A 12,552-nucleotide genomic window follows, 5' to 3' on the forward strand; every position below is an offset into this window, starting at 1 on the left:
AAAGAAAATTAAAGTCAAAAAAAAAAAAGCCAAAACTTATTGGACTAAGACAAAATTTGGAATACTTACAAATTAAGCTAAAAACTAAAATAAACATAAGACTATTTTCTTGTCAGGTAATATTTATCTATCATTCTCGCATCACGTGAGTTGAACAAAAAAAGGTTACAATCACAATCTAGTCAGAAAATAATGGTGCATGGTTTACTTTAAACGGGAGAGGTTTGGTAATATTTATCTATAAATAGAAGCATCTTTTTGGTCCTTAAATCATCCTAGCTTTGTATACTTAGTTTTGTGCACTATGGCATCCACATTTTCAGTAGAAGTTGAACTGAAATCTAGTGCACAAAAGATTTGGGAGTCTATAAATGACTTACCAAATTTCGCCCCCAAGGCCTTCCCTCGAGTATTCGATAGCATCGTGGCGCTAGAGGGTGACGGAAACTCTGCCGGTACTGTACGTATAATCAATTATGCACAAGGTAAATACGTACGTCGATGCATGCACATTATGTGAGGTAATCTTGTAGTATTTGTGGATGGGCAAACAAATAGATCAGAGGTGTAATTCTTTGTTTTTCAATACTAAGATTTCAATCTGATAAACTAAATCAGATCAGTATGAGTTTAATAATTTTTTATTTTTTTTTAAACTATTCTATATGATAAATATTTATGATTGTGGTACTCTCCAAACTTGAGTTTGTTTTCCAAGTATAAATTTCACAATAGGGTACGGGTCAAACTTAATGAATTGAGCATGATATGTACGTCGCTGGAACTTAGTATCAATTCCATTCGGCAACTTGATTTTAAAATTTTACGTAGAAAAAATTGCATTTTTTATCATGTTTACCTATTTACAACTTTGGTCTTCTATATTATTAATTTTTAATGTTAGTCAACTATCTTTGCTTTTTTCATTGCAAATTTACCGCTTTTTCGGTTGTATGTGGATTTTAAGCGGTACTGATGGAGGTACGGTACTGTATCAATACCTACGTACCTAGTGACACATCAATAATCTTGATGAAAATTGTTAAATATCGGAGATTAATGATTAAAACTAAAGATGGAGGTACCGTACTGTATCAACATTGACGTAAGTAGTAAAATATCGGTAATCTTGATGAAAATTGTTAAATATGGGAGATTAATGATTAAAACTAAAATTTGATTAAAAAAAAAAAACCAAAAACGCATAGATATAGAACGTAACACACCCCTAATTCGTTGAGGTTTTAACAATTACTACCATCATGTCTCCTGCTTGTGCTTGTATGATGATTTATCTTGAGTGACGAGCAGACTCCATTTGTGTCGTAGAATTCGCTGAATCTAACAAAACAAAATAAAGTTCGAAAGCGCGCTCCGCGGACTATCTGTATATGCATGCTATACAATCATATTCATGATTTACATTATTTTTCTTGAATTTGGTGATATATACACAGGGTCACCAATAGCAAGTATCACGGAGAAGCTGGACTTAGTGGATAATGAGAAGAAAATAATAAGTTACACTGTTACTGGTGGGGATATCTTTAAATTCTACAAGAGCTTTAAGGCTACTGTAGTCGTGAGTCCGCTGGAGAAAGATATTGGAGCACTGATGAAATATTCTGGTGAATTCGAAAGGGTGAAAGAAGCAATCGTCCTTCCGGAAAGCATCGAGGAATTCTTGGCTTTCAGTTTACGCCATCTCGATGATCATCTTCTCCAGCAGAATAAGATGGTATAATTCCCCATAAGGCATTCGAAATAAACAGAATCCTTGATTTTAATTATCATGAATAAGCCCTTAGTTGCACTCAAAATAATTAGCATAATCAAATTGCAAACTGTTCCTATATATTTGGATGGATTTTGCTATATGTTTTGTAATCTGGTGATTGTTGTAAAATTGTTTACCGCAAGTATATAATGTCAAGCTAGTTTAAGTATGTGATTAACTATGGATATGGTTCACACATAACGTATATATTTAAAATTATATTAATCACCGTAATTAGAATAGTCGAACCTTATTCAGTGAATTCAATCTGAATTTTGATTAACACTAATAAATAAAAATGAACTTTAACGCACAAAACCTTGAAATCAATGTGAGAATGAATCTAAATATAGATTTTACTTAGTTTCTACTATGTTTGATTATTATTGATAATTGTATTTTTAAAACCAACCCGTTTATTAACCAAGAACACTTACCTTTTCTATTCCCTTTCCAAAATAGAAGCGTGTCGTTTATTGCTGATTTTAATATTTCTATTTAAAATATAATATCAAACGATATGTGCAAATGATACTCTTAGGCTGCGTTTGATTGGAGGATAAAATTATGAAATGATTAAGGGATAAATGATAAAGAAAATGATTGAAGTAATCAAGTAGATAATGATAAAATAATATTATATTTGGAATGATTGTAAAGAATGAGATGATTTAGAATCTTTTGATGAATTGATTAAATTGTCCTTCTACTATTGCGACGGCAGTCGGCGGCCATGGGGGTGGTTGGCGGTGGCGGTGGCGGTGGCGGTCGGCCGACGGCGGTCGGCAGCGGCGACAGTGGCGGTGGTGGGCAGACGACAGCGGCGGTGGCGGTCGACGGTCGGCGGCGGCGGGGGTTGTAAGGACCCGACAACTCAGCCGCGGCCCCACTCACAAAACTCCCCAGCCCAGGTGCTTGAGTCACTGCCTCTCCAAAAATCGAACCTATGACTCCCTGGCTTAAGTACATAGTTCCTTGATTCTTGGTAACCACTTGGGCTGCATCAAGGAACTATGTACTTAAGCCAGGGAGTCATAGGTTCGATTCTTGGGGAAGCAGTGACTCCAGCACCTGGGCTGGGGAGTTCTGTGAGTGGGGCCGTGGCTGAGTCGTCGGGTACTTAGGGGGCCCGTGCTTTTGATTAATATTTAATGACCAAACAACCAGTATTTATTAATGTAAACAGCGAAAGCGATTAAAATTTTCCATTTTAGGCCTACAGAAATTTCGGCATGACCTATTCGTAAATAGGACATCCAAAAAAAAAAAAAACATCACAAATAATATTTATATACTCGAAATAAAGTCATAACATCAATTCTCAACCTATAGCCGCACTGGCCAGGACTAAACACGTGTAGAGCCGGCAAGGCTCGATCACACAACTATCAATTCAAAACATCGTAAAAATAATAGTACAGCTACACGGGGTATCTCTCCGGTAAATGTATGACTCCATAATATAGTATATATATCTGGGAACTCTCAACCATGACTCGANAAACAACCACATCATAAAAAGAAACGAGGGGTCGGGCCCCAGTACGACGAACCAGTAATATTACGACAAATATAACTGACATGAAATAAAATCAAGTAAAATGCAATGCAATGCAATGCGTGAAAGGTAACAACCGATAACGGATATCAAACGGAGTCCAAATGAATCTCATCAACAACAGTAACAGTGGCCACCCGTGCCAGGAACGTAGTAACGCAACATCAAGTCGTCACTCATCCATGCACGTAGCATCGAGGGTACGGGAGCTACCCGCTCAGCCCTCATGCAAGTCATCATGAGTGCTAATCCTACCCACCCGCTCCATCGATGACGCAACAACTCTATAAATCAATAGTAATCAAAGGAGTCAAGGCTCGAAATGGTATGCACTAATAGTATCAACACAAATAAATGCATGAATGCAATCACGTATTCACAGAAGCACATAAGGCACACCACAACTCATTACAAAGTACTTAACGTCATTTCACATCATATAGACATCGTAATGAAAACATTTCGTACGTACCTCAACTGGACTTTAATTTACCACAAAATAGCTTAAATCCTCAAGAAAATCTTGGAAATGTCAACTCAGAAAATTCACCTGAATATTAATTTAAATGATCTTATTATCATCTAAAATTCTACAACCATTTAAATTCAAATAAAAATCCAATTTCAACTATTTAGGCATTTTAAATTCCTAAATTCCAATATTCGACTAAAATGCTTAAATCAATAATTTTTATTTTAATTGTCGCAGAATATTCTTTTTAACTTTAAATGACACTAAACTAATATTCAAGCGACTGCGATAAATTCTAGGTTCACCAGATTATACCTCCAACTCGCACAATTCCGGAACTTACAACAATAACCCAATAATTAATCAATAATGATACAATATTTGAGTCGAAATTGAATTAAATTTACATGACAACAATTCGCATCGATACAGCTTGTACTTCAAATAACAGTGGCTAAAATCGAGCCTAAACCAGAGCTGACCGGCAACAGGCGGCAATCTCGTCGGAGAAGATAACCGGAATTATGCAGAAAAACAAGGGGTTCTCTAAAATTTGCATAATTGGTATCAAAAGAAAGCTTACGACATAAGGAACAAAACCCCTCAATCAATTTTTAGTTTTGAGCGGCGGAAGACGGTGATTTCAGCGGTGAAAGAGGCGGCGTTTTTCGACGGGCTTTCGGAAAGCACGATTTCACCTGGCAAGAGTGGTATCAATGGATAGCTCTTGTCATGGGCTTTCCAAATATATATTTACTTGAATTTTTCGATCACCGGTGCGGCCAAAATCGACGATCAAATGTTGCGAAATGGTTGAAAGTATTTTCGGCAGAAAGCTACGGGAAATGATATGGATTTGTTTGTGTTTATAGGTGTAGTGTGTGAGAGAGAGTGCACTATAAGAGCAACTCCAACGCTGCGCCAGGCACAGCTTTCAAGCTCCAATGGGGCTGCGCTCTTCCCCTGCGCCTACCTTGGCGCAGGGGTCATTTTTTTTTAAAATTTTTTAAAATCTTTATTTATTATAAAAATTTGTATTAAAAATTGAAAATATTATAAAATAATAATATAATATTTATTTTAATAATTAGATATTTAATCTTAAAAATTTTTAAAAATATAATTGTTGATTTTTAAAATATTTATTTATTTATGTTAATTATTAATATTTAAAAACTAATTTGATTTAATGATTTTTAATTAATATAATTTAATACAAATACAAAAAATTAATATAACAATACAATCCATAACTAAAATGAAAAGATAATTGAAATACAAATGCAATTTGAAACACATAATTTAAATACAAATACAAACACACAAAAATTAATTATAATTATAATACTAATATTAACATTAATTATAATTATATTGTTAAATTTATAAATAATTAGTAAACAAAAAGAATATTTTAGGAATATACTTTTTAGTGTAAGATTTGAAGTAAATGGGTTGGAGATGAATGTTATATTTGGCGCAGAAACTGCACTATTTTGGGGCAGAAACTGCACCAAAATAGATTTATGGGTTGGAGATGGCCTAATATATATATATATATATATTTTGTTTATTTTTTCTCTTTTCGGTTCGAAACTTGACCCGGTCTATTTTATTTCACCTTTTGTGTGCTATAAAATTTAAATATGCATAAACACACAATTTAATTATCTGACTAGTTATTTTAAATTCCTCAATTTAAAAGAATAAATATTAATTATCGTCAAATAACATATATTTAAATCGGGTCATTACAGGGGTAGTCGGCCGGCGGTGGTTGGCGGTCAGTGGCGGGAAGTGGTGGTGAGTTTGGATATAGAAGAAGAGTAAAATTAGAAAAATAAGATGGATTAAGAGTTGGATAAATAATCATAGGGATGAGGAGTGATTATTTAATTCTAGTTAATATAACCTAATCATTCATAGGAGGGATTGACTTGGTTAAATAAAAAACGTACCAAACATGGGATTAGGTGAGTTAAAAAACCATAAACCCACCTAATCCCATGTTTGGTACGTTTTTTATTTAACCAAGTCAATCCAAAACCCACCTAATCCCTCCAACCAAACACTACCTTACTTGAATTTTGATGTGGTTATACATCTTCTGAACAATATAAACAACCAATGATATGTTTCCTACAATCTTAATTTGAATCCCAAATCCTGAATGATAGATCTATATTATTTGATCATTAAAGTTATGGCTAGTAAATTGAAAGCGTTAATAATAGACAAACACAAATAAATGAAGAGGAAATAAATTATATAACTCAATAATTCAAAAACCTAGTTTCGACCGAGCTACCTAGATATATATCTAGGATATCAAATTAGTTCGTAACGAAATAATATTTAAATTCAAACATGTTTTCATCATCAAACTGAATAAAGAGAAGAACATAATAAACGAAGAAGGAAATATAGAAGTCGAATAGCGTCTTCATTCCTGGAATATACGTTCTTCAATCTTCGTTCTCGCGTTCTTCGTCTTCCATATTTGCCCACGTTCTCTATTGTTTTTGCATGTGTATTTTCGTGTATGCGGCTCTCAATATAGCATGGCGGCTAGGTTTGCGCCCTTTTATAGTCTTTAAATTCTACATAGTTCATGTTATTCATGCTTGCGTCGCGAGGTGGTACACTCAGAATGTGCGGCTGCTCGCCAAGTTCTGCTCTGTGCTGCTTATGGGAATGATATCGTAGCCACGCTTTGGTTCTGCGTGGCTGCGTGCCCCTCCCTGTTTGGGTGTGCAGGTGTGGTTTCTCGGCAGCGCAGGTGAACTGCAATATCATGTGGCTGTGTGTGCTCCGTTGTTCTGCTTCTTGTGTTTGCCTTCACGGAACGTGGTCGTGCTCTGGTATCGCGCGGCTACGCCTAATGCTCAGATCTGGGCTTTCATTCTTCAAGATTGAATTGTGCTCCATTTCCTCGGCTGTAAGTTTTATTCCGTGTCACCCCTTCTTGATTGTAAAGTGCTTGCAAACGCTTGATTCCTACAAACGACTACCCAGACGCATAAATTCGCTCTAAACAATAGCAAAAGAACATTTAAGACGATAATATAATTGCAAATATTGTACTTAACAAACCCCCAACCTTGAAATTTTGTTATCCTGAGCAAAATAAAATAAAGGCATAACAAAGAAATAAAGACTAATGAAAACTTTAAATCGCGGATATGAGTAACTGAATTTGGCCTGAGAGATAAAACATCAAGTTAACTATTTGTAACAACAATCCAAGAGCTCACGTTTGTGTGTGTGAAATGTCAATTTTACTTCACCTAATCAAATGCTTCGATAGATTCACATCACTTGTTCACTTTTACAATCTCAAGAGTTCTTCAAACTAAGTTTCAAACCACGCTTCGCCAAGATTAACATCTACTTACACAAATCAAAAAAGACTTTCTTGGTTACAAGAAGGTTAGTGAGAGTGTAATGACATCTATTACATTATGTTGATGATATACTACTCTTTGGAAAAGATGTAGGAATGTTGCAATCAACTAAAGTATGATTAACGAATAAATTTCCCATGAAAGACATGGATGAAGCGTCATATGTATTAGGAATACAGATCAATAGCATAGATCAAAGATGATGTTAGGGCTCAGCCAGACCACTTATATCAATATCATTCTAAAGAGATTCTCTATCTAGGAGTCCAAGAGATGATATTTACCAATGTGTCATAATGTGACTCTATCCAAGTGTATGTCCTTTAAAACTGATGAAGAAAGAGAAACCATGAAATGCATTTCATATGCATCTGCGATTTATTGTATTATTTATGGTATAATATCTACTCAACCTGATGTAGCCTATGGATTAATTTTCCAAGAAAATATCAGCCAACCCTGGTCCATTATATTTGAAAGCCGTGAAGGATATTATTAAGTACTTCAAAAGGACTAAAATTTGTTCATGGTCTACGATGGTGGATAAATAAAAGTGGAAAGATACATAAACTTTAGCTAATTTCAATCAGATGTGCACGATTTAAATTCAACCTCTGGATTTGCATTCAAGTTCAATAATAGTGTTGCCTCTTGAAAAAGTTCCAAACAAGACACCACTACAGATTCAACCACCGAGGACGAATACATAACTACATTAGCTGCAACAAAAAAGGCTTTTTGGATAAGAAATTTTTTTCCAAGAGTGGGGCGTCAATATAAATGGAGTTGATCAAGTCCCGTGTACTGCGACAACACTAGTACCATTGCGCAAGCAAAGGATCCGAAGTCTCATCAGCGATCCAACCATATACTAAAGAAGTTTCATGTCAACCGGGAGATTGTGCAAAGATGAGACATATCAGTAAAGAGAGTCACCTCTGCAGATAATGTTGTTGATCTACTTACAAAGCCCCTGCCAAGACCATTGTCTGAAAATCATCGTGAAGCAATGAGTTTGGGATCTATGGGTAGTTGGATATAAAGCAAGTGAGAGATTGCTAGAGTAGGTGCCCAGCGAGCCAACTTCTGGCGTGGGCTTTATCGAATCATGTGCAAAAACAATGTTTATTTTAATAACATTTTAAGATTTTATCCAATTATTACATTTACTATATATGTATACTCATGCAAACTATAAAAATAAAGCTATTGAACATATTATAGTACCATGAGGTCTACCTCGCAACGTAGATAACAAAATTCATTAAGAATTGTACTGTATATTTTAAATTTGTTCCTAGCCAATTCAGCCGCCTAAAACAAGGATAAAGTTCGTTCGAGCTCGAGAGTAGCATCTGTAATGTTAATGCCACATTTCACTGGTATGGTCATGGAGATGTCCAGTCATACATATGGGTGATCATATGATGATTGCACTTAACAATCTTCCCACAGACTTTCCAATTAGTTATCATTTATCGAGTAGATTAGTCCATGGTTATGGTTGTACACCATTATTCTTTTGACCCGGGACAACATGGAGGCTCTACATACTAGCATTGTACTTTGATTCTCTTACCGTCTCCATGAGGATCATCAAGTGACGAGGTTGAGTGTAGTATCGACATATGTAGGAACCGATGAATTGTAGTCGAGGATTCACCACTTGTTTATGAGTGTGGATATTTTATGTGATCTGATGAGTTAATAGTGCAAGAAATCTCATGACAAATTAATACATGTGTATTATAGAAAGATTTTTCCTTAATTGCACATACAAGGCCACTATGATTGCTCAAAGATACATCGCATCGTTGTTGAATTCAGTTGAAACTCTCGATAAATCAATGGTTACAGATTTGATTTGTATATATTTGTTTAAGGGACCGAGCTATATGCTAATAATAACCTACTGGTTTTTGCAGACACTATCAGTTACACATAGGGGATTATAAAATGATACTACTATACGCTCTTATCATAATCTGATGGATGCAATCAGACTTAGGTTTTGACGTTCTTGATCAACTGATTGATGAAAAGAATATGTCTAATTAGGGTAAGATCGAATAAGGAAAAATATTGTCCTGAATCACATGAACTTGTGAACCCATGGTTAGTTGTATCTCATAATCATTGAGAGTCACACGAGCATTAAATTTTGTGTTCCGGTTGAGATGGTCAATTCAAAGAGTTGAATTTGATGATTAAGTTTGATGGAGATCAAACATGTTGTTTATGAAAGAGTTTATAAGTGTATTCCATATTTGCAATTTGTGAAAGTTAGCTTAACTGCTAATTTTGTGAAGAGTGTGCAATTGTCTAATTTAGTGAAAGAGTTCCAAAGTAAGCAGTTTCCAAAAATGAGTGAGTGAAAAATTTTGATATTCGAAATTTTAATTTTCATTAAATAACGAGATTTGTACCTTCATCATATCAGCATTGTATGATCGTCGATCGAGATTATAATGGAGCCACAATTATTTAAGTAGAAAATTTTTAATATACTAATTAAATGTTATTTAAGTAGTTTTGATTACTATGTGAAATTCTCATTGAATATTTTCGAAGAACCTAAAATTAATTAATTAATGAATAAATATTTAATTATGTCATGTATTGTCAAAAACTGAAAATTTTACAAGAGATCATGACTCAACATGGATTATTTGAAAAATTATATTGGAGAATCATAATACAACTTTAACTAGTAGGAATCCTAATTAGACAATAAAACAGCTGAAATTTTTGACAAGGTGAAAACTCCAAGTAAAAGTCTCATTTGAATTCAAACTTAAGAGTCCCATTAACATTCTAATTTAGAGTCTTAGTAGTATTATAACGTAGTCCATGAAAATTATAAATATGACAATACATGTCATATTAAGATGCTAAACTTTTTCTTTCCTCACACAACAACATCACTCGACCACCACCACTCCAAGGGTGACTCACGGCCGAGCCCTTCCACCCCCGTCTTGAGGCGTTGCTACCAACCACCGCGTCGCGCCTTCTTCTGGTGATCTCGTCTCAACACAAATCTTTTATGATTTTCTAGTGTAAACTAGAAGGGGACAAAACTATCAATCGTGGACATAATTCTTGAAGATTGAAGAAAGAAGACATCCAGTAAATCGTTCGAAGAGATTTACAATAAGAATTATCTCCGCTAAAAATCTGAAATAATTTGGTGTCCTGCGTTCTAGATAATAACTCTAAACATCATATACATGGACTTGAATCATACGCGCCCAAGAGTACTTTTATTATTAAAACTAAATTTCTTTGAAAATTTTAAACTTCCGTTGCGTCTTGGGTACGAGAAAACAAAATTTCAACCATATTTGCAATAAAATATAAACATATTTATATTCTTATTTGTTGCTCGTTANCGCTAATTGGACCTTAGAAAGGCACGGCCTATATACACACACTGCGATATAAAAATTATATATAATGGATTAAATATTATTTCTAAAAAGTCATAATTGTAATTTAAATTGTTATTAATTAACATAATTAAAATTACTAGAACTTCAACGGCACATAGTTTTAATGGCCGTAAATAAGCAACATGCACGTATTTTTTTACGTTATCCAATGCATTGCATATTTGCACCATAAGGAAAAATTAAAATCATCCTTAGTTTGGAGATGTTTTTCATTATTACTATGATGAACTCAAACGATTATTAAATTTTGGTACATGGATCAAACTCAAATTGCAGTTAGGCCCATTAACAGCCGTGAGATCTATTGACTTGGGCCAGTTGTTTCTTGGGGTAATGATTCTTGTAGACCAATTGGTTATTAATTAATAAAAATCATCACTTTATCCACTTGCGTAACAGATTCTAATTAACCAATTAACAAAAACTGCAACATTAGTTCACTACTGTATTTGTTTTTATGTAATTTTAGTTGTTTATATTAACACATTTGATTATTTGTCGGTTATCTTTGTTATTTTGGTCTTTTTACTAAAAATGTTTGAACTTGAAATATATAAAAATAAAACTGATATTAAACAAATTAAAAATCAAAATCGTAAATAAACAAATATATATGATCAAAATTAAAGTTTCTCAATTTATATGTTTTAGTTTCAATCAAAGAAAAGCCCAATCATGTCACATTATAGAAAATGTAAAGTACCAACTATTGACATCTTGTTATATACTTTGTTGGGTGTATTAATTGTTTTTGTTGGGTAGAGCAATCGAAACATAAAATGTGAGCTTTTGTATGGTTTCAAATATTTGAGTTGCATAATTATCACTACTTATAATTTTTTGTAAAGCGGCAAACGTTCGATCCTACAATTGTATCAGGGCTAAGGTCATGGGTTCGATTCTAACTGATTGAAATGAATGCAATTTTTGGAAGATAAATTTTTTGATGCAATAATAGTCCGTATTGTGTAAACAATCGAAACGTCTTGATTTGGTGTATGGTTTAAAAGATTTGAATTGTATCATTACCATTACCACTGGCTATAGTTTTTGGTAAAGCAGCAAGCACTCTATAACCCCGCAGATTCTACTACTAACCACACTGTACCAACTCGAGTCTTTTCAATGTGTTTTTTTCCTCACTTACATGCACCCTTGAAAACATCTCAATGGTTCACTCATCTCATAATTTATCCAAGTCAAGCATGCTTAACTTTGGAGTTCTTAAGTTATCTGCTCCTGAAAAAAATTCACATTGTTCACATGAGTACTACCTATCAAATCTTTTATACATATCATCCTGGTATGAGATCGGTTCATTCATGCTCCTCGTTGCCCAGTCATTAGTGAGGTTATATCTTTCGAGCATTAATCACCCATATTGTAGACTATCTACCATCCTAAGAATTTCGGCTCCAGGTGTTACATGTTCGGTCCTACAAACTTTATGCAATGGTTACTTATATATAACTTGGAAATAGCTTCTATATTGTGTCGACCCGGTCAACATCAAGACTCATCCAACCCAAGAATGCACTGACCCAGACTCAAACAAGTATGTAAGTTAATAAAATCCCAATTATATAAAACTCCTGAATAAATCTTCTGTGATAAGGGAATAATCTCGAAAGAATACGGATTATACAATTCAAATTACAAACTACTTAAGATGAGATAAGATCATACTGAATTTCATGTTCAAGGTAACTTACCATACCAGATTTCATGCCATACACGGACTCTAGCTTTTCCTACATCTATAAATACCAGGTACTTCTCATTGTTACATGGATTAATTAACTGCATACACAATACTATATACTTGCACCTAAGTTTACTCTCCAGACTGACTTAAGTATTCGAAAGGGCTACGGGAAAACCCTCTTCAG

General features: G+C 34.2%; 1 protein-coding gene across 1 annotated transcript; it reads left to right on the plus strand.

Moving 5' to 3' along the window:
- The first annotated feature begins 285 nt into the window (after positions 1 to 285).
- LOC140979594 (MLP-like protein 423) lies at positions 286 to 1,946 on the plus strand. The gene is made up of 2 exons (XM_073445076.1): positions 286 to 485; positions 1,458 to 1,946. The coding sequence occupies exons 1-2, from the start codon at positions 305 to 307 to the stop codon at positions 1,742 to 1,744; spliced, it is 468 nt and encodes a 155-aa protein (XP_073301177.1). The 5' UTR covers positions 286 to 304; the 3' UTR covers positions 1,745 to 1,946.
- Positions 1,947 to 12,552: the final 10,606 nt, after the last annotated feature.

This window comes from Primulina huaijiensis, chromosome 6 (assembly GCF_012295235.1).
Source record: "Primulina huaijiensis isolate GDHJ02 chromosome 6, ASM1229523v2, whole genome shotgun sequence".
NCBI classification, from domain to species: Eukaryota; Viridiplantae; Streptophyta; class Magnoliopsida; order Lamiales; family Gesneriaceae; genus Primulina; species Primulina huaijiensis.